The following is a 22,065-nucleotide window of genomic DNA, read 5'->3' as shown; positions in this document are numbered from 1 at the left end:
CTTTAGCAGCTTTCTGGCTTTGAGGTTGGAGGTGGTTTTCTCAAGGTTGTTATGGCTTTAGGAGTTGGTACAAGTTTTGACCTTGTACGGTTTATTTTTAATTCATTACTAGTTTCAAGTTTTTGCCTCAAGGCCGATACCTGGAGTTTGGATATTATTTGTGCTAACCAACTTAAAATATACTTAAGTCTCAGGAAAATTTTATTAATTTCCTTATTTGGAATGTGAAAGGCTTGAACCATCCAGTTAATAGAAGGAAAGTGTTTTCATATATTAGATAACTTAAAGCCACAATTGTATTTTTTTTTACAAGAAAAGCATATTCATTGTTGTGATAATTCTCACTTCATGACAAGGTGGGGGTGGGGGGCAGCATTTTCATTCTTCCTTTCAGGCTAAAGCCGGGGGGGGGGGTCTTTAATTATTATTACTCAAAATATTCCTTTCGTTCATCAGTGTTGTATCAGATACAAATGGTTGTTATATCATTGTTTCAGGGAAATTGTATAAGATGGTAGTTTTTCCCAATGTTTACTCCCCAAATGTAGATGATGTGGGGCTTTATTGACTTTTTTTCTTCCCTATCAGACGAGTTTATACTCCCCGATTCTTGGTAGGGATTTTAAATGTTGGTTAGACCCTGCTTTGGATCATTTGTTTCCTAACCCTGCCACATTAATTCTTTTTTTAAATCAAATTATGGTATTTCTGATGTCTGGTGTTTTCTTTATCAAAATAGGAGAATATTCTTTCTTTTCACAGGTTCAACACACTTTTTCGTGGATTATTTTCTTATTGATAATCATCTAATCCCACTGACTCAATTTTGTGATTATCAGAGTATAGTAATATCAGATCATGCCCCTGTTTTATTATCTTGTACCTTTCCTGGCCTCCCTCAAATAAAGACACTGGCGTTTCAATTCGTCTTTACTATCACATAATGACTTTGTGAAATTTATGGAAGAGCAGATAACATTTTTCTTTTATACAAATACTTCATTAGAAACTTCCAGTTTGATTACTTGAGATGCTTTGAAAGCTTTTCTCAGGGGGGGAAATTACCGTAAATATTTGTGTATAATGCGACCCTACCCCATTTTTGAGGGGAAAAGTTTTACCCCTCCCCTCACCCGCCTGAGTCGCACTGGCATCTCTCATGACCCCCACCCAACCGATTCGCGATGTCGTCTCTCACGACCTCCCCTCCCTCGGCCGCCCGAGTTGCGCTGCTGCTCTCCCGCCCGAGTCGCGCTGCTGCTTGCCTGCTCAAGTCGCGCCTGCTCGCCTGCAGAATTTTTTTTTTAAATTTTACTCGAGTATAATGCGACCCTCCTCCCCCTATTTTTATGGGGAAAAAGGGGGAAATTTTTCTGCATTATACTCGAATATTTACAGTATTTCTTATACCATGAATATAAAAAGGAAAGCCAATAAAGATTAAAATTAGTTAATCAAATTAAACAAATAAATCAACAATACGCTCACATTAAAAATCCTGCATTATATAAAAAGCAGGTTGAACTTCAAACTAAATTTGATCTCCTGTCAATGTATCCAACTTGAATTCCAACTTTTGAAGGGTAAGAGTCAGTTTTATATTCATGGTGACAAATCTGGTTAAAAAATTTTTTTTAGCTTATCAGTTGAGAGGTTTTGAAGCAAGCAGCAAATTACAATAATTCGAATGGATGATGGTTAACATTACTACAGATCACTGAGATAAATGATACATTTATTTCCGACTTTATGCTTTTGAATTCACAAATGATAGCAGTTCAATGAAGAGTTTCCTGGATCATTTAAATATTCCCACACTTTCTTCAGATAACCAAATGAGATTAGATGAGCCTATAATCGCAAGAAGAAATAGCTGCTACTATTTCTTCATTGCGTTCTAGAAAATACCCTATGGTTTTCCTGTGGAGTTTTTTTTTTTAAATCATTTTCTCAATTGCTTTCACCTCAATTAGGTTCTGTGTTATCTGATTTGTTTAAGCAGGGTAATCTCCCAGCATCATTTAACAAAGTGTATACATCTCTCATAGTAAAGAAAGATAAAGATCCAACTGAGTGCTCCTCCTACAGGCCAATTTCTTTATTAAATGTTGATGTTAAAATTTTGGATAAAGTTTTGGCCCGTAGATTGGAGAATATTTTACCATCAATCATTACTGAAGATCAGAAGGCTTTATTAAAAGCCATTACTCTTATTTTAATATACACCACTTACTGAATATTTTGTACTTACCTTCCAGTGCCGTTCCTGAATGCATTCTTTCCTTGGATGCAGAAAAATCATTTGATTGGGTGGAGTGGATGTATTTATTTGCAATCTTAGAAAAATTCAATTTTGGACCATGTTTTATTACATGGATTAAATTACTGTATTCATGCCCCACGGCTTCAATTCTCACCAACATTCAATAGTCACTACCTTTCGATCTCCAATGGGGAATCCATCAAGTCTTTTTGATTTGGCCGCAGAACTATTAGCGATTGCATTTCGAGAGTGTGAGGATATTTCAGGGATTTGTCAGAAGGGAATTGAACATAAAGTTTCCCTTTATGCAGATGATCTGCTTTTCACATCAAGCTCTGACACCTCCTTACCTCCCATGGTGTCACTACTTTCCCAATTTAGTCAGTTTTCAGGATATAGATTAAACCAGCATAAAAGTGAACTTCTCCCTTTGAATCCACCTAGTTCTCCTTTTAAGGTCGTGAGAAATCAATTTACTTATCTTGGTATTACAGTTACAAAGAATCACAAGCATCTTTTTAAAGAAAATTTCCTTACTTCATTAAAACATGTGAAACAGTCCTTAACATGATGGTTGCCCCATATATCTCTGGTTGGTCGTATTAATCCTATCAAAATGAATCTCTTAACTAAATTTTTATCTCTTTCAATCTATACCAATTTTCCATCCCAAATCATTTTTTGATTCGCCTATATCGTCTAATACATGGAAGGGTAAGCGCCCTCTTCTAAATAAAGTCTATCTTTGGAAATCTAAAAGGATGGCGCCACCTAATTTCAGATTTTATTATTGGGTGGTCAATATACGTAACCTTATGTTTTGGTTATACTTTCATAATCGAGTGGACCCTCCAGTATGGGTAGCAGTGGAGCTGAACTCTGCTAAAAACATTTCCATTTCAGCATTTCTTGGATCCTCATTTCCTTTTTCTTTAAATAAATCAACTGACAATCCTGTTGTCAGGCAGACTGTGAGAGTCTGGGTGCAGTTCAAAAAACACTTTAGACTTCATGGTTTTTCTCTCTCAAGTCCTATTCTATCCAATCATCTTTTTCAATCTTCTCTGGATGATTTTGCTTTTCATGAATGGCACAGATTGGGCATTGAACGTTTCAAAGATATTTTTATGGATAACACTTTTGCTTCATCTGAACATCTTTCTCAAAAATTCAATTTACCAAATAATCAATTTTTCAGATATTTGTAAATCAGGCATTTTCTTCAATCGCAGATTCCTGATTTCCTGGAGGCACCTGATGCAATCATTGTTGACGTACTTTTTAGTTTACAACTTGCTCGCAAAGGTTTAGTATTCATTATCTATGATAAGTTGGTAGGTTTAATACATGCCCTTCTAGGTAAAATTAAAAATGCCTGGAACATGGTTTGGGATTCAATTTTTAAGCTGGTTAATACCACATCTTTATGTGCCCATCATTGTTTATTCCAATTCAAAGTTGTATTTAGGGCCCACATGCCTAAAGTTAAATTATCTCGTATTTATTCAGATGTAAATTCTTGTTATGATGAATGCAAGAGAGGAGAGGCTTCTTTAATCCATATGCTCTGGACATGTCCTAGCCATGAAAATTATTGGAGGGATGTGTTTCAAACTTTCCCCTTAATCCTTAAAGTAAATCTGGAGCCTAATCCTCTGGCTGCTCTTTTCAGTACAACTGGAGAGGATGATGGTCCTTTAACTCCAATCAAATGTCATATTCTGTCTTTTGCCTCTCTTTTGGCCAGACATGCGATATTGCTTAGATGGAAGGATGCTACCCCGCCCACCCATGCTCAGTGGCCAAGGGACATTATGTCTTATTTAAATTTAGAAAAGATTCGTTACTCAATTAATAAGGTTTCAAATGTTATGGGGACCATTCTTCAGTTATTTCTACAACCTCTAGGCAGTTCGGCGGGCAGCAACCTCCTTTGAAGAAGACCGCAGAGCCCACCTCACTGACAAAAGGCAAAGGAGGAAAAACCCAACACCTAACCCCAACCCACCAATTTTCCCCTGCAGCCGCTGCAACCGTGTCTGCCTGTCCCGCATCGGACTTGTCAGCCACAAACGAGCCTGCAGCTGACGTGGACATTTACCCCCTCCATAAATCTTCGTCCGCGAAGCCAAGCCAAAGAGGCATAATATAAATCCTGAATTTCAGTACTTTGGCATTTTACTCCAGGAATGAAGGACATTTTTTTTTTAGCCATACAATGTTGATTGGGGGGGTGGGGGGGAAGGATTTAGAGACACCGCTATTCACGAAAAAATTATGAGATGTGCTTTTGTATTGTGGATGCGCTCGATGTGCCTTTAAATTTTGCTGAGCTATGTAATCTGTCACTTTTATTGAGCATTCCATAAATGTTTTGTACATGTATTTTTTTTTGTGTAAAGCCAATCAAAACTTTAACAAGAACTAAGCGGCACAGTTGCATCAGTAGAATACCTGTATCAGCGGTTAAACAACAACAAAACAACGGCAGGCTTTTTGAGTGCCAACATGACGCCACAAGTGGAAAATTCACATGAAATAATGTTTAGAACTTACCAAAAAAAAACTTGATCTCTGCTTACAAAAGAAGACCATCTCCCTGCCGCTGCCTCCGGTCCCCGATACCTCCCCACCACCACCGCCAGAACCGACACCTCCCCACCGTTTTACCCGGGAGCCTGAGGTCCACACTCCTGCCCGGGAGCCCGAGGCGACTTCTTCAATGTGGACATCACCCCACCTGATGTTGAGAATAGAGTTGCTGTCAGTGACTGCAGTCAATGCTGAAGACTTGGACCCAGCTCCGTTTGGCATCTTTTGGCAAGAAGCAAAGACTTCGTTTTGTTCCATAGAGCTCTGTTGTTCCCAATTTGACGGCAACAGAGTGTCAGAGCCCCACATGGGCAAGTCAGGTGGGGAATTTTTTTTTCAACTTGTGACGTCTCCTCGGCACTAAAAAAAAATTCCAGTTTTTGGATCTTTTTGGCTTTCGTATCTTCAGGTAAGGGGTACTCAACTTGTACATGAATTTCCTTACTCTCCCTTCAATTTGACCCATTGGCTCATTCAAAGCTACAGTTCCCTAAGTGATAATTCTGCTTTGGGATGAATGAGTATTGTTTATCAGTTTAACTACACAAGACTAACCCAAAGCTATTTTGTTGTGTGTACACCCCATAAGGGTGCTGCCAGGACCAGGGTCATGAAGAGAGGGAACAAATTGGCAATCCTAAACTGCATCAGCATTTACTGGATTTTCCATCATTGAATGGTAAAGCAATACACCTGTATATTTAATATTTATCACAACATGGCTTATCTTCCTCATAAAGGAAGGCTTGATGGCGTGGGTAAGACACCATTCTGTACAGCATCAATTTTGGATTACTGATGAGACAGTTAAAGAAAGTTTCGATAAAGGAACATGAAATCATATGGAGATCCTGGATTGTGGGGAAAGACTAAGACACTTTACATGGGAAGTAGCAAAAATTGATGCCAAGCCACATCAGATATTACAGCACATATGGTCAAAGAGGGTTAGATTCATTAACTAAGCAGAAACACAGGAGAGAGCTTCAGATCTTAAGATGAAGGTACCCAAACAGGAAAATCAAAGGGATTAGAAATTAGCTCAGGTTTACTGGCATGAGGGTCAGTAACCAGAGGACAAAATTATAACTGGTAAATAACCAAAGCAGAAGTCAATGGTAACTTTTAATAAACCATCACCTGCTGTCACTATCTGGAAATCACCACTTGAAAAGGTTAGTGGGAGCAACACGCCAGTTTCCAAAGATAGAAAACAGAACATCACAGCACATTGCAGGCCCTTCGACCTACATTGTGCTGACCTATGAAATCCCTACTCAACAATCTAAATATTGCCTACCTCACAGTCATACCCCTCTATTGTTATTGCACCACAATTGAGATAACAGAGAAAAACTTGCATAGGTGAGGTGAAAGAATAGGGGAGAGGAACTACCTTTCAAAGCAGCCGGTACTAGTTTGACAGGCCAATTGTCCATTTGAATGTGTGAAATTCCACCATTCTGCCATCAAGTGAACTCTTATTCAATTTTTTTTTCCCTCGATGGCATTGAAAAAAGAGGCTCTAGAAGAAAAGTATACAGCAATCATGCTCAAAAATGTGCTTGTATTGTATTGCATTGGGGTCAAATGTGAAACCACATTAACGGCACTGGAATTTAGGATATTAAGGTAAACTCTCCCTACCTCGCTACCCATCCATGTGCCTTTCTAAGAAACTCTTAAATGTCCCTATTATTTCCACCCACCATCACCACCTGGAACACATTCCAGGCGCCCACAACTCGACTCACCCTTGCCGTCGCCCCTAAACGTTCCTACCTTCATTTTGTACAGCTGTTTTCCACTCCTGTGCAGCAAAAAGAGGGGTGACCGTCCATCTTATCTACACCTCTCATAGTCTTATCAACCACTATTGTCCCCTCTCATCCTTCTTCACCCCAAAGAGAAAAGTCCCAGCTCTGCTAACCTTGGCTCATAAGACACACCATAGCTTCCACATCCTTCCTTGTAATGAGGTGATCAGAACTGAACACAATATCTCAGTAACCAGTCCAATCTGGAGATATCCTCCCTCCTTGAAAATGTTCTCAGATGTCACAGTTGAGCATGTGCCATTAAACTGCTTTACATACCACACCGTCTTCATCAATTCCTTCATCTTCATCTGTCTCATCCTCTGTCAGCGGTTCTGAAGAGCCATAGTCTCTGAGCATCTGAGTTATTCCAGAATCTGGCATGTACACTGCTAGACAAATTGGGGTGCAGCTATTGTACATCTGGGCATGAACATCTGCTCCTCTGTTTAGTAAGAGTTTGACGATCTGACGATTCTGTTGTTCTACTCCCAGGTGCAATGCAGTCCGACCTGCACATTTCTCCTACAGACAGAAATTGATGTAAAGAGCTTTAGAAAGATGGGCAATCTCTCAGAATTGAATTGTTGTCACATGGACCAAAAGATTGAAAATCTTTTAAGCAAGCGAGCAGCCCATTCTTAAACAGAGCAGGAGCATCTTCTCATTAATTCCAACAATGGCAGATGCCGAAGTATTAGTTCATACAGTGGAATCCCTGTGATCTGACACCTACAGGGATCACGGATGCCGCATATCCAAATTTTCTGGTTGACTGAGACACACTGTTACAATGTCTAATTAATACACCTGCATTAAGAATACTCAGTTTAAAAGACAAAAGACAGTGCAAAATGTAAAGTAATTTGGAAAAAGTCAGTATTGTGCTATTTAATTTCATAAAATTCACTGTTATCAGGTAATTCCCATAACTTACAAAATTTAAATTCGAACCCCAGTTCCTGGCACTGCAACAGTGCCGTTGACGTAATTAACCCCCCTCCCCCAAGTTTATAGATAAGGCCTTACTAATATTCCAAATACGAATAAACAATAAAGATTCTTAATAGGGAGGGATAGGGAGACACTTTGGGAGAGTCGACCCAGCATCATCGACCGGTTCTTCACCCTGGGCACCGCCATTTTATTCAGCAGAACTTTATTCAAACAGTTGGTGCGAGCGGGACATGAACAGGGTGCTCCACTAGTTGAATGTTTGCTCCAAGGGCTTTAGAAAATATTTACTTTTACAACTTTTTTTATTTAAAATTTTATTTATTCTTATAACCATTTACAGCACAGAAACAGGCCGGTTTGGAGGCCGTGCCGAACATCTTCTCCCACCTAGTCCCACTAACCCGCATTTGGCCCATAACCCTCCACACCTCTCCCGTTCATATACCTATCCAACCTTTCCTTGAATATTAACATCAATCTCGCTTCTACCACCACTGCCAGAAGTTCATTCCATACCTCCACCACCCTCTGCGTGAAGAAATTCCTCCTTGTTTCCCTTTAACTCTTGCCTTCTTGTTTGAATCTCCCCCACTCTCAGTGGAAAAAGCCTGTCCACATTGACTCTATCTGCCCCTCATAATGTTGAATACTTCTATCAAATCACCCCTCAACCTTACATGCTCCAGAAAATAAAGTCTCAGCCTGCTCAACCTTTCCCTGTAACTCAAACTTTCCCTGTAACTCAAACCCTGAAACCCCAGCAACATTCTCATAAACCTCCTCTGCACACCCTCTATACTGTTTATGTCCTTCTTGTAATTTGGTGACCAAAACTGCACACAATATTCCAAATTTGGCCTCACCAATGCTTTATACAATTTCAACATAACATATCAACTCCTGCATTCTATACTTTAATTTCTGAAAGCCAACATTCTAAATGCCTTCTTCACCACCCTATCCACGTGATTCAACTTTCAGAGAATTATGTACCATGACTCCTAAATCCCTTTGTTCCACTGCACTCCTTAATTGTCTACCATTTAACGTGCATGTCCTATTTTGATTAGTCCTACCAAAATGTAGCACCTCACATTTATCAGTATTAAACTCCATCTGCCATCTTCCAGCCCACTTTTCTAACTGTCCTATATCACCCTGTAAGCTTTGCTAATCTTCCTCGCTCTCCACAACACTGCCAACCTTTGTATCATCTGCAAAGTTACTAATTCAATTTGCCACCCTATCATCTAGATCGTTTATATGAAAGACAGCAGTGGACCCAGTACCGATCCCTGAGGCACTCCACTTGTTACCGGCCTCCAATTCCACAAATAATTTTCCACCACTACTCTCTGGCATCTCCCATCCAACCATTGTGGAATCCATTTCACTACTTCATCATTAATATGTAATGCTTCCACCTTCCTTACTAACCTCTTATGGGAAATCTTATCAAAAGTCCAAATAGACACCATCCACTTCCTTCCCCTCATCAACCTTTCTTAGCAACCTCCTTGAAAAAAGATTTATTAGACATGATCTACCGCGCACAAAACCATGCTGACGACTCCGAATCAATCAAGTCTTTCCAAATAGTTGTATATACCATCTCTAAGAACACTTTCCATCGAGTTACCCACCATTGACGCCAGACTGACAAGGCCTATAATTACCAGGTTTGCTTTTGTATCCTTTTTTTGAACAGCAGAACAATGAGCCACTCTCAGTCCTCCGGCACTTACCCCGTGGCCAGTGACATTTAAAATATTTCTGTCAACACCCCCACTATTTGTTCACTAACTTCCCTCAGGATCCTAGGGAATATTTTGTCAGGACCTGGAGATTTATCCATCTTGATCTTTTTCAATATAGCCAACACTACCTCTTCATTAATTCTTACATTATCCATGAGCTCTCTACCCTATTTCTTCACGTCATCTGGCTCAATATTATTTTCCTTAGTGAATACTGAAGAAAAAAAAGTTTAAAATTTCACCCATTTCCTCTGGCTTCTCACGGAGCCCTACCCCCCCTCTTCTTCAATGGGTCCAGTTTATCCCTCACTATACTTTTACTTTTAATGTATCTATAGAAACCCTTTGGATTTATGTTTACTTTTCCTGCCAATGCAGCTTCATATCTCCTTTTACCCTTTCTAATTTCCTTAATTTTTTTTTTTTAAACACTCCTTATATGCCTCAAGCAGTTCATCTATTCCCTGATGTTTATACCTGTTGTACACAATCCCTCTTCCTCCGAACCAAGTTCCCGATATCTTTTGAAAACCAAGGCTCCCTAGTTTCTAACCTTTCCTTTAATCCTCTCGCGGACAGACCGACTCTGTCCTCTCAGAACTTCTCCTTTGAATATCCTCCATTTATCTGCTACATTCTTCCCTGAAAATATCTTACCCCCAACCCACACCCTCCAAATCTTTTCTCATCCCCTTGAAATTTGCTTATCTATGCATTTATTTCCTCTGGGGATTTTTTCTGCCAGTTGTTTGGGTTTCCGGTTGATTGACTTCCAGATCATGGGTTTTTTACTGTTCTTCATTCCCCAGAAACTTTGTTTTAAAGAACTTAAAATGATAAAAGAAAGAGCATCATTCTGATTGCTTATGTCCCAATAATGGTGGCTATTTTGTGCACTGAAGATCCTATGAAGTGGAGTACAACTAGTGGCTTTTGGATTTCCTTAAATGGTCTTTAGGATTAACTGCTACTACTTCTTAGGACTCCCTGGAATTAAGGTTGATGAGAAAATGGGATTGGAGTAGAACAGTAAAAAACCTGCTAAGTTATAATAGTTATAATAAAACTATTAATTTGAAATACACGAAGGCAAACATTTCAGATGTCAGAATATTGTTCCAAAGCATTTGAACAACTAGTTAATGGGTTTGCTGGGATGGCGAGGGACATTGTCCAGGGCACCAACTTCTTTGTAAAGAAAGATTTATTTATTTTTTTTAAATGGTGGGTAGAGCTTCAACTGGCTTCAATAGAAGATGACATGACTGTTCCAGGCTCACATTCATGGGAGACCACAGTGAGACCGTGGATTGGGCTTCCCACCCACACTCTCAGGCGAGCTACATGCCCTGTGGGAGGGGAGAAACCTAAACCTAAACAGGAAGAGACAAAAATCATCTTGAATGAAAATGGGCCAGTCCCTTCCCCCTCAGAATCAATGAAAAAAAAATTGCTCCTCCCCCACTCCCATCGACCCAGCCGAAGGTTGAAAGCCCTCGTCTCTCAAACTGCTTTATAGAGATTAGACAACTTGCCTTTGCATTCACATCCACTTCAAAATGTAAAAGATACTCAACGATCTGAACATCATTAAGTAGTGCAGCCACGTGGAGGGGCATGAAACCTGAGGGAAGAGAGAAAATTCAGAATACGAGAACTAAAAATTAGAAGTGTGCCACCTGATCCCAAATCAATGACCAGTCTTTCACAGGTACCATTTTAATGCCCTGTTAGATTTATAACAGGCTTTGGATTTCTATTTGAATTTTGTACACATTCAGTTTTCTCTTTCCCTTCAATTTTCTTCAGCTTTTCTGAAAGTTCCTATTCACAACTGGGTCCTGTTCCAAGGTTAGCTCAGAACACTCCCAAGCCTGCATCCCAATAGGAGGGTTACAAACCATTCCATGATAAACACCGATTCTTACTGCAAATTTAAAAAGAACATTGAAAACCACCTCTGCTAAATCCTAACAGAGGTCATTTAGAGTTTTGCAGTTTGGAAATGAATCTCTGATGTATATGGTTTTCTTCTGACAAATAGGCTATTAGGGACCCTGGCTTCCTAACATCTATCTATCTCCTGGCTGAATACAGAAGGTGTGAATAATGAGATAATTATACAAAGCAGTAAACTCTGTGGTTTCAAAGACTGATGAATCGCATGATACTATCCAACACCACAACTTGACAGTAACATCTTATTTAAAAATATTCTTGTGTGTCATAAGGTTTGACTTTCTCACTACTAGATGAATACACAGTTATAACAATAATCAACGCCCCAGGCTTCCAGCAGGGATAGTATCCCCATCCTGTACTTTTGACTCCGAAAGTGACCACCTGTTCCAGGCAAGAGACTTTGATTTTGTTAAAGCAAAGAACCAGGAACGGAGAAACCAATTGCTAGGTTGCAATTTCATAATTAAAAAATTGGAACGCTTCCAAAACTCTAAGCTTTCATGTCTGCTAACTCGACAAATGCATTCCAGCCAGAACCTGTCTAAAAGGAAACAAAACTCTGAGACTTTACCTTGGTAGTTATAGAAATGTAGCTGTTGTCTGAACTGTGAAGGATCTGAGAAACTGGAATACTTTAGATGACTGGAATGGTGAAACAGGAGTGCCTGAACACAGGCAAGTGCCATTTCCTTGCAAGCGAGATGTAAGGCAGTGTTCCCATCCTTCTCTTGAAGCAAGAGGTTGGCTCCAGCTGCTACCAATTTCTTTATTAATTCTGGTCGTCCAAGGATCACAGCCAAGTGCAGTGCTGTCTGCAAGAGATTTAAGTGGGAAAGAAAGCAGATAATTATAGAGGCAATGTGGAGGGAGAGTCTGCATACTTTCTTTTTAAATATTTTTTAATGAATTTAACACTATAAACTTGCATATCAATTTTTAAGGAAAACACACAAGTCATCTCATATACATACGTACAAACAAATGGATGGAACTACATTGGACAGTTCCTTAATCCACATGAGAAGTAAGGTATTGAATTAATCTATTAATCTATTAATCTACATTTTTGCCAAGTTAATTCAAATAATTGATTTAAAAAACTAAATTTAATCTACCCCTCTCTCTCATCAAGGTTACCTTGGTTTAAAAAAAAGGTAATTGTGGATCTTATAGTGACCTCCAGACAGAGAATCTTTGGAACATTCAAAATTCTTAATTCTTCCAAATATGACAGTATTCTATAAATGGGCCCCACGTTTTTACAAATTGAAACTTTCCATCTTTAATTTTGTATCATTTCTGGCATTAAAAAAATAGATATGATTTTCTGGCGGATACAATTGCAATGTTTAAAAAACATATGTGTACATTGTACATGGAGAGGAAAAGTTTAGAGGGATGGGGAATGAACACAAGCAATCTACCGGGACCAATGTCTGAAGAGGGCGCACAAAATCAGTGAACTGGTGCGGACTCGAAAGGCCAACATGGCCTGTTTCCGCTCTGTAAATGGTTATACGGTTATAAATGTGACTAGCTTGGGTAGATAACTTGGTCAGTGATGACACATTGGGCCGATGACTGCATCTGTCCTCTAAAACCACAGGAGGATCAGTGCCAGCACCACCAGGCTGAGGAACAGCTTCTTCCTCGTGAGAACGCTGAGCGACCAAAGGAACGGCTCACATCCACCCTCCAAGGGGCTAATATTCACAAAACAATATATTTTTATGCGTGGATATTTGTCCTGCATTGTACTGGTTGTCTGTGCGTTACGTCTGTGTTCCTGCACGTTTTGCACAGAGGACCGGCGAACACTATTTCATCAGGTTGAACTTCTACAATCTGATGATAATAAACTTGAACTAGACTCTCTACAACTGGGAAACATTATAAACAGGGGTTTGAATGACAAAGCTAAAGTGATCATTTCCATCTGCACTCTACCCACCTGCCTCATGTCATTCTGCAAGTTGAGAAAATCTGTACCCTTCACATAATAGAGAAGGTGCTCCAGCAAGTAATCTTCCTCATGAATGATGGCTAGGTGTAGCATCCTATTAAAAAAAAATTCCAGTTGTTAGCCCTTCACCCATGGTGGTAGTCAGTTTAAAAATTAAATGCAGCTGAGCTCCTCGGGGTAACTATTCCGTGTGCGACACAGCAAGAGAATGCGCATGATAGAGGGGTAACAACAGAATCAATAAGCTAATTAGATAATCTGATCTCTTTAGTTCAGACACCATGAATACAGCAAAACCAAAGAGGGAGAGAACTGCTCCTCCAATAACTACACACATTAGACAATTAATTGGCTATTAACATCAAGACAGCTCAAAGCTGCATTGACAAAATATGGTACAATATAGATTTAAGCAGAAGTATTTTGTATTTTGGAATTTCTGCACCAAACACACATTCTTCCATTAAGGACAGAACAGTCAGTGCCCTATTACCTCTCAAAACTTATGGAAAAAGTCACCAACATCAAGTGGACATAAACAAGAACAGTCAGTTCATGCAAATCTCTGAAAGCAGGACAACATTCAAGCAACAATGAATGTAATCGATCATATCAATGTGACTATTCTTGCTTCTTAACTCCCTCCCCACGGATATCTGGTGAGCAACATGACTAATTTGGAAACAAATGCAGTAAAATAAAGTAGGGCAGCACTTTTTGAAAACCAGGTTAGCACTTAATCCCTTCTGTACCACTTTTAAAACAAGCTCCCTGGAAACTTCCACCTAAGGCAAGAGTGCTGCAGATTTCTTTCCCCTGCTGTATTACTGGCCCCCAATTTAAGAGTGGATATATCAACATTGTGCCACTCCTTCAGAACTACAATCAAGAACCCGGAGTGGTGGTTGACCCAACATTACCTAGCCAAGGCATGAACCAAGAACAACACTGGGAATACTTGTGCAAAAGTTATATTCATTTTTCTTAATTTCCTTCAACTGACCCACCCAGAGTAACAATGATTTGCACAGGGTCAATGACGTCGAACGCTTTTCACGATAATTCACGAGGAAAGGTTCTGAAGGATGAGAAATGGGATTAGGGGATTTGGAAAAGGCTTTAACAGAGGGAGAAACATCTTAATAAAACTGAAAAGATGGGATATAAAAGCAAAACCACAAAAAATTGAAAACAATGGCTCATATAATAAATGTTGCAAAAGAAAAAGGGAGAATGAGGGAACTGGCCAAAGGGTACTTGAAATAAATAATGGGTTTTTAGAAGAAGTGCGTAGAATGAGCTCTGGATGATGCACGAGAGATGAATTCTGGAAATTCACAAGGGCCAACATAAATGGCTCTCTTCGGCCCCAATACGACCCAACTCTGCTGTGATCACAGAATACCATACAATTTTTGCACCAGTTTTAATGGATAGCACATTGTGCTAAATATGAACTGGAACAATCTAATACAATATTTATTTGGGGCAACACATTTACCATCGTGTTAACATGATGCTTTTACAGCGCTAGCAACTCAGGTTCGAATCCGCCGCTGTCTGCTTGAGTTTCCTCCGGGTACTCTGGTTTCCTTCCACCCTTCAAAATGTAGGATAATTGGTGAACTCGGGGGGGGGGGGGGGGGGGGGCACATACTCGTGGGCCAGAAGGGCCTGTTACCATTCAGTATGTCTAAATGTAAATTTTTAATTAAATTTAAGCCAGTTGAAATGTCAGTGTTAATACACGGAATTGAATTCACGAACATCTGCTTGACATACCCAGGTCCATCCCTGATATGTACTAAGATTATTTTCTGACACAGTTAATCTTTTATAGCACCGAAAATAGACTAAAAGAACTTGTTAAAGGCCCCTAACTGGAGAGCAATACCAAACAAACAAACCATACCTTGCCCTATCAGGCAGATGACTTGTGTCTTCATCAGAGTTTGATTTTTAAAGTACCTTAAGAGTGGAAAGAACATTGGCAGTTTGGAGGCCGATGCCTGAATTTTGGTCATCAACAGTTTAAGAGAAGGACCCCAAAGCTAATCAAGAGTCCAGAATAACAATGCTGGAAATTTCAGAGATAGGTGGAACAAGACCACAGAGATCAGGGAGTTGAAATTCACATTGGGGTTGTTGGTCAAAGTAGATGTAAATGTTTGATTTGATAGGACTTGTTCAAGGCACAGCTGTCCAGGATGTAGCAATATCCTGGGAATTTCCCCACGCTTGATGGCTAAACAAATCCTGAATTTTCTTTGTAAACTTCATGAATGTTGTTCCTTCTATCACTTTCCCAATAACCGTCTACCTACAGTAAATATCACAATGTATGCAACGATTGCCTATAATTTCTCAATTTACTAGCCAGGATACTGCTCCAGCAGCCTTCTGGTACTTCCTTCAAAAGGTCCAAATGCTCCAAGCAACAAGTGATGGCATGCTCAACTCGAGCATCTCCTCAATGGACACAAACCCACAGCACAGCGCTTATCAATGGATAATGACCCCAGCAGAAACCCAGTGGGTTAAAATGTGTCCCATACCTCGCAAGTCTTCGAGAACTGAAAACAGGGGAGAAGTGGAACTTGAAGCTGAACAGTTGGCGAAGTAACTGATTTTAACCTGGTAGATTTCCTTCTCATGGGACGATGGCTTGTGCCATGGTCAACTCCGTGTTGAACAATGATTGACTCAGGAGCTTCATACTGACCTGCCAAGTGTCTACCACACATGCTGAGGAGGCAAAGTCAGGCTGAGAAACAGAAATGTATGCCAATTGCCTGCACAGTTGTTTGCTCTAGGCCTCCTTCACAACCTGTGGAGCTTCCCATTCCTCTTAACACGTTCCAGCACTGCTCAGCCTCCCAAAATCCCAGTTATTCTGCATCCCACAAGGTCAGTTAAAAATCAGATAACTCAAAATCATTCAGCAACATTTCACCTTCTAATAGGTAAAATTCTCAATGCAAGATTTGTTGAAAATATTTGGATTTAAATGCAAACTTAAACCTTGAAATTACTCCCAGCTGAAGAGGCCCATATTGCTTCAATATTGGGGTTTGGGATTTATATACAGTAAAACCCCAGTTTTCCAGAATTCAAGCAACCGGCAAAATAATCTCAGAAAAATAAATAGGTAAAAAATACAGACGTTTAAAATTGGCGCGCTTTGCCATTAGTTTACCATTCGTGCAACACACAGTCTCAAGCAACTGGATATTTCACTTAATTTTTTTTAAATTTAAATTTAGACTACTTCCTACGTGATATAGCAAATTTGAAACCGGTGTTCAGCTTGAAGTTGTCTATCATAATCCAAATTTTTTTCTGTTCGAGCACTGATCTTGTAAACCAGGGGTCGCAAGTTTGTTCCTCGCTGGGGCCTCATTTCTGACAATAATGGAACCTTTTACCTTTTGGAAAAAAAAATTGTTGTCCAGTGTAATTAGAACAAGGGACTTTCTGACGTTCTAAAAATATATCAACAGGCTCAGTAAACATTATGGGCTTGTTTCCTCAAAGCTGCAGCTGAGAGAAAAGTAGTTAGCACTGAATACATGATAACATTTCACTCTGAGACCAGATGGCCCAACCCTTTTCTATTAATTTCATCTCTGTGCAAGGAAAGCAGATTAAGATCCAAAATATACATGCAGTGTGACCAGGGCGCACACACACACACACAGACACACAGACACACAGAGACCATATCCTCCCTTGGAATAGCCACTCTTTAAGTGTGACACCAACACATGGATTCACAAGGACATGAAAGTCTGCAGACACATGGTTGAAGTAAAAACACGAGGCCGGAGAAGCTCAGCAGGTCAAACAGTGTCCTTTATAGAGCAGAGATACAGAAATACAGAACCCTTCATCGTGGTACAAGAAAAATGTAGGCAGGTACCCAAACAAAATGGTATGGGGCGGGAGGGAAGGGGGAAAGCACAGAACCACAGGCAGGAGGTAATAGGTGGATGAGGGAGGGAGGGAGGGAACACCAGCAAACAAGGGGGGGGGGGGGATGGCTGTGAATGGAGAGGGAAGAGGGTGGAGAGCTGGAGGAAAGACAGAAGGATGGGGAAGAGACGGAGAACAGGGAGTGATCAAGCAGAAGCCTGGAGAAGACTATGTTAATGGCATACCTTGATGAGAAATGAGGAAGGGCTCAAGCCCAAAAAGTTGGTTTGTATCTTTATCTTTGCCTTATAAAGTGCGCTGTTTGACCTGCAGTCTTTGCCAGCATCCAGTTTTGATTTTGATTCACAGTTCCAACGCTGTAAGCCGCCTTCTTCCACACATCCTACTTCACCCCCACCATAATCTCAAACTGGAATGTGCCTTCATGACCTGCACCTTGTGTGTCACATAATTTCCTTTGCCCATCGTGTTCAAAAGTTGGTCCTGCTAACTAAGCCTTTTCTAATCCCTACTCAAGCTTCAAAATGAGTATTTTACATGAAAAGACTTTTTTTTTTAAAATGTAGACATTCAACATGCTATCGGGCCCTTCTGGCCATGCTGCCCAATTAACCAACAACCCTGATACATTTTGAACAGCGGGATTAAACCTGAGAGCCCGGAGGAAACCCGTGCAGACATGGGGAGAACGTACAAGCTCCTTACAGACAGCACAGGATTCAAATCCTGGTAACTGCTGCAGTAACAGTATTATGCTAACCACCCTGTTCTGGGTCCAGAGATTTTACAAGATGACACTGTTGACTTGTGTGGGTGGATAGGCTGTCGAATTTGGGACTGTTCTCCTTAGTGCAGAGGAGGTGGCCCTAAAAGGTGCTAGATCTGAAGCAAAAAATAAACTGCTGAAGGAACTCAGTTGGCCAGGCAGCATCTGTGTCAAGACCCTGTATCAGGACATAACTGATGTTCAGGAATTTGCTCCATTTCCTCTGACAAATAGATCAATTGTCACAATATTAAAATATCAGAAATAAGAGTTTAATTTCATCCCAACAGACATGTCATGATCTAGAATTTTCTACTGGAAGATGGTTGAGTCAAGTTTCACGTAGAGGGGCACAAACTGCTGGGTGTGAGAAAGTGGCTGGGATTCACATTTCAAAGATCAGAATTGTCCTAACACAACAAATGCCGCCCCTTGCACTGTAAGATTAAAGGTAAACTACCTCCTCCAATTAACATCAAGCTACAGTTAAAAAAGACCCTGGTCTCAGGCACCTAAGGAGATTGATAGATATCAGATAAGTGAATTTTCCGGTTGCTTGATTCTGCACGTTGCGTGATTTGCAAACTAACAGCAAGGCGCGCCAATTTTACCTGCTTACTTTCCGTGATTTCTTTTTTTGACGGTTGCTTGAATTCTGGGCAACAGGGGCTTTACTGTACAACCTCACACAAGTCCAACTGGGGCACAAGGGTAGAGCTGCCAGAGTTTCGTTAGATTAAACTGTCAGGTTTCACAGATGAATCTGAATCTCCAACACTCACACAAGAAGCATTTGAGACAAGAGGTGAAAATATTTGCTCCCACTCTGCACTAGGTGTGTTATCAGTCAGCTGCGGAATAAAGCTATTTAAAAAAAAAAGCATCCTGAAGACTTGACTAGGTCCAGGACCGAAACAATTTGGTACACAACTGTATACTTATCCGGGAGGAGTCATGTGATGGAGTAGTGGCCAGATGGGAAAACCAGCCCTCTCCAGGAAAATAGAAAAAAAAAGTCAGGAAAAAGCAAAGCAGAACAGAAATAAACTACAAGAAATAGAAGATACAGAGAAGAGAAAGAAGATGGCTTCCAAGAAGGAGAAAGTGAGAACAGCTGGAAAAAAAGTAAAAAAGTCGCCGGAGAAGAAGGAAGAAGGCTTTACCTGCAGAAAGGAACAGGACGCTGTAGTGATGAGGAACACCCGACCCTCGAGGTCAGTACCTGCCCTGCAGGGTCACGACCCACCAGCCGGTGCACTACAAAAATGGCACTCGGAGCCAAACAAAAGTGCGCAACTGCGCAATCAAAGGAGAAAGAGGACACCGGCGGGAGGGGGGACACAGCAGAGGAGCGGGGTGTCACGGAGCGAGCAGCTGAGGGACACCCGACACCAGGGCTCTCAGCTGGACGATAAGGAAGACAGCAGAAGAGGGTGCGATGAAACAGATGTGGAAGACAGACGGAGGGAAGATCAACAAGAAGACCAAAGTCAAGAAGCACATCAGACGAGCAGCCCAAGAGGAGAGGAACAGCAAGAAGAGGCCCGACAAAGAGATACAAGCAGCTCATCAAGAAAAACAGAAGAGATACAGAGACGAAGAAGAGAAGAAGATGCAAACACAGATACAGACACAGAAGAAGAGGAAGAAGATCAAGATCTTCACAGAGAAATAGAAGGTAAAACTGATGGACAAAGAGAAATAGAAGGTAAAACTGATGAACAGAATATAGATAAAGTTTTTTTTTTGAAGAACAAATGAGATCACTAAAAGAATGGTTATCATTAGTTTAATGCAATTAAAAGAAAAATGAAAAGAACAGAAGACAAAATAAAAAGGTTAGAACTGGTCATGACAGAAATAGGGAAAAGAGTAGAGAATGTGGAAGAGCGGGAAACGGCTGTAGAAATGGAAGTAAACGACAAGATAAAAATTGGAAGTGGAAAGATTTACCATTAACACTAATAGGAAGGATAAACTGTATTAAAATGAACATTTTTCCAAGGATATTATACCTATTTCAGGCATTGCCAATACAACTGACAGAGAAATTCTTCAAGGAGTTAAAGAAAATAATAAGGAAATTTTTATGGAAAGGGGGGAAACTGAGGATAGCACTAGATAAATTAACAGAATGGTATAAACAAGGAGGCTTACAACTGCCAAACTTTAAAAATTATTATAGAGCCGCACAATTAAGATACCTATCAGATTTTTATCAAACAAGGGAAAAGCCAGATTGGACTAGATTAGAATTAGATAAAATAGGGGAAATGACACCTGAACATATATTATATAAATGGGATGAAAAATTGGTACAACATAGAAGTTCTCCAGTATTACATCATCTCCTCAATATTTGGAAGAAGATTCATGTAGAAAGAAATAAAACAAATTATCAATTACCAAAACTAATATTGACGCAAAACAAGTTACTCCCTTTTACAATAGATAACCTTTACTTTAGAGAATGGGAGAAAAAAGGGATTAAAAGAATAGAAAATTGTTTTTCAGGAAATAGATTATTATCCTTTGAACAAATGAAAGATAAATACAATATAACTCAAGATACAGCACTGGCATATTACCAATTGAGATCCTACTTGAAGGATAAATTAGGAAGCAGTTTGAGTTTGCCAGAGGGAAGTAACTTTGAATATGTGATTACAGATACAATGATAATCAAAAGATTTATAACAAATATGTATATTAAACTGCAAGAAAAGGAGAATGAGGAAACAAATGGTAAAACTAAACAAAAATGGGAACAGGATTTAAATATAAAGATAAGAAAGGAAACATGGGAGAAGTTATGCTCTGGAACGATGAGAAATACAATAAATACGAGGTTACGTATGATACAATATAATTGGATACACAGGCTATACATTACACCTCAAAAGTTAAATAAATGGGACCCAACAGTATCTGATAGATGTTTTCGATGTAAAAAAGAAATGGGAACAACAATTCATGCAATCTGGACATGTGAAAAAGTAGAAAAATTTTGGGAAGATCTCAATCAGATATTAAATAAAATAACAGAAAACAATATACCAAAGAATCCAGAGATCTTTCTCCTAAGTAACATAAAAAACAAAGAATTTGGAATTGATTTGGAGGATGCACAAAAAAGATTTGTTAAGATAGCTCTAGCCGTAGCAAAAAAAATGTATTATGTCAACCTGGAAATTGGAAGATAATTTGAAAATACAACAATGGTATATAGAAATGAATAAATGTATTCCATTAGAAAAAATAACATATAGTTTAAGAAATAATATTGAAATATTTGAACAAATATGGAAGCCTTATATTAAACACAATAGCGAAAACCTACCGGGGACAATCACTTCCTAAGTTAACGGAAGGAAAAGGAAATGAAAAGAATGGACTCAGTGGAATTTCTGGTGTATTTTTATTGAATGACAACATTGTCTGACTGGTTTAATGTATCCTAGATTTTATACCTTAAATGGACGGGAGGGGGGAGGTGGGGAGGGTGGGAGGGGAGGAGGGAGCGGGGGGGGGAGAGAAAATGACATTGTATATGTGTGAAAAGGAAAAAATGTGTATCATGGTTAATGTGATTTATGGTGTGAAAAATAAAAAATTATATATAAAAAAGATAAAAATTGGAAGAAAGTGACAAAATTAAAGAGACACGAGAATTATCTCATAAAATTGATATGTTGGAAAATTATACTAGGCGAAACAACATAAAAATAGTGGGCCTGAAGGAGGCACAGACATGAAGGAATTTATAAAAGGATGGATCCCGAAGGTCCTGGGAATGACAGAAATGCAGGGAGAAATGGAAATAGAAAGGGCACACAGAGCATTAGCTCCAAATCCACCAACACATCAAAAAACAAGATCCGTCTTAGTAAAATTTTTGAGATATACAAGAGAAAATATACTGGAACGGGCAAGGAATAAAATTAGAGAAGATAATAAACCATTGGAATATTAGGGTCAAAAAATACTTTTTTACCTAGACATAAGTTTTGAACTCTTAGAGGAAGGAATTTAATATGGCAAAATCAACTTTATGG

At 39.6% G+C, this 22,065-nt stretch overlaps 1 protein-coding gene across 1 annotated transcript in view; it reads right to left on the bottom strand.

The window, feature by feature from the left end:
* The window catches only part of LOC138748670 (NF-kappa-B inhibitor beta-like), a 37,956-nt gene that overhangs the window by 5,321 nt on the left and 10,570 nt on the right, over positions 1-22,065 (bottom strand). The window contains exons 2-5 of the mRNA XM_069909253.1: positions 13,300-13,405; positions 11,920-12,160; positions 10,922-11,010; positions 6,952-7,197 (exon numbers count right to left, since the gene is read on the bottom strand). Of these exons, the coding sequence (XP_069765354.1) occupies positions 6,952-7,197; positions 10,922-11,010; positions 11,920-12,160; positions 13,300-13,405 (682 nt within the window). The remainder of the gene's footprint in view (positions 1-6,951; positions 7,198-10,921; positions 11,011-11,919; positions 12,161-13,299; positions 13,406-22,065) is intronic.

Source organism: Narcine bancroftii, chromosome 13 (genome assembly GCF_036971445.1).
Source record: "Narcine bancroftii isolate sNarBan1 chromosome 13, sNarBan1.hap1, whole genome shotgun sequence".
Lineage (NCBI taxonomy): Eukaryota > Metazoa > Chordata > Chondrichthyes > Torpediniformes > Narcinidae > Narcine > Narcine bancroftii.
Note: the sequence above shows the minus strand (reverse complement) of the source record. Positions and strands in the feature narration are given on the sequence as shown.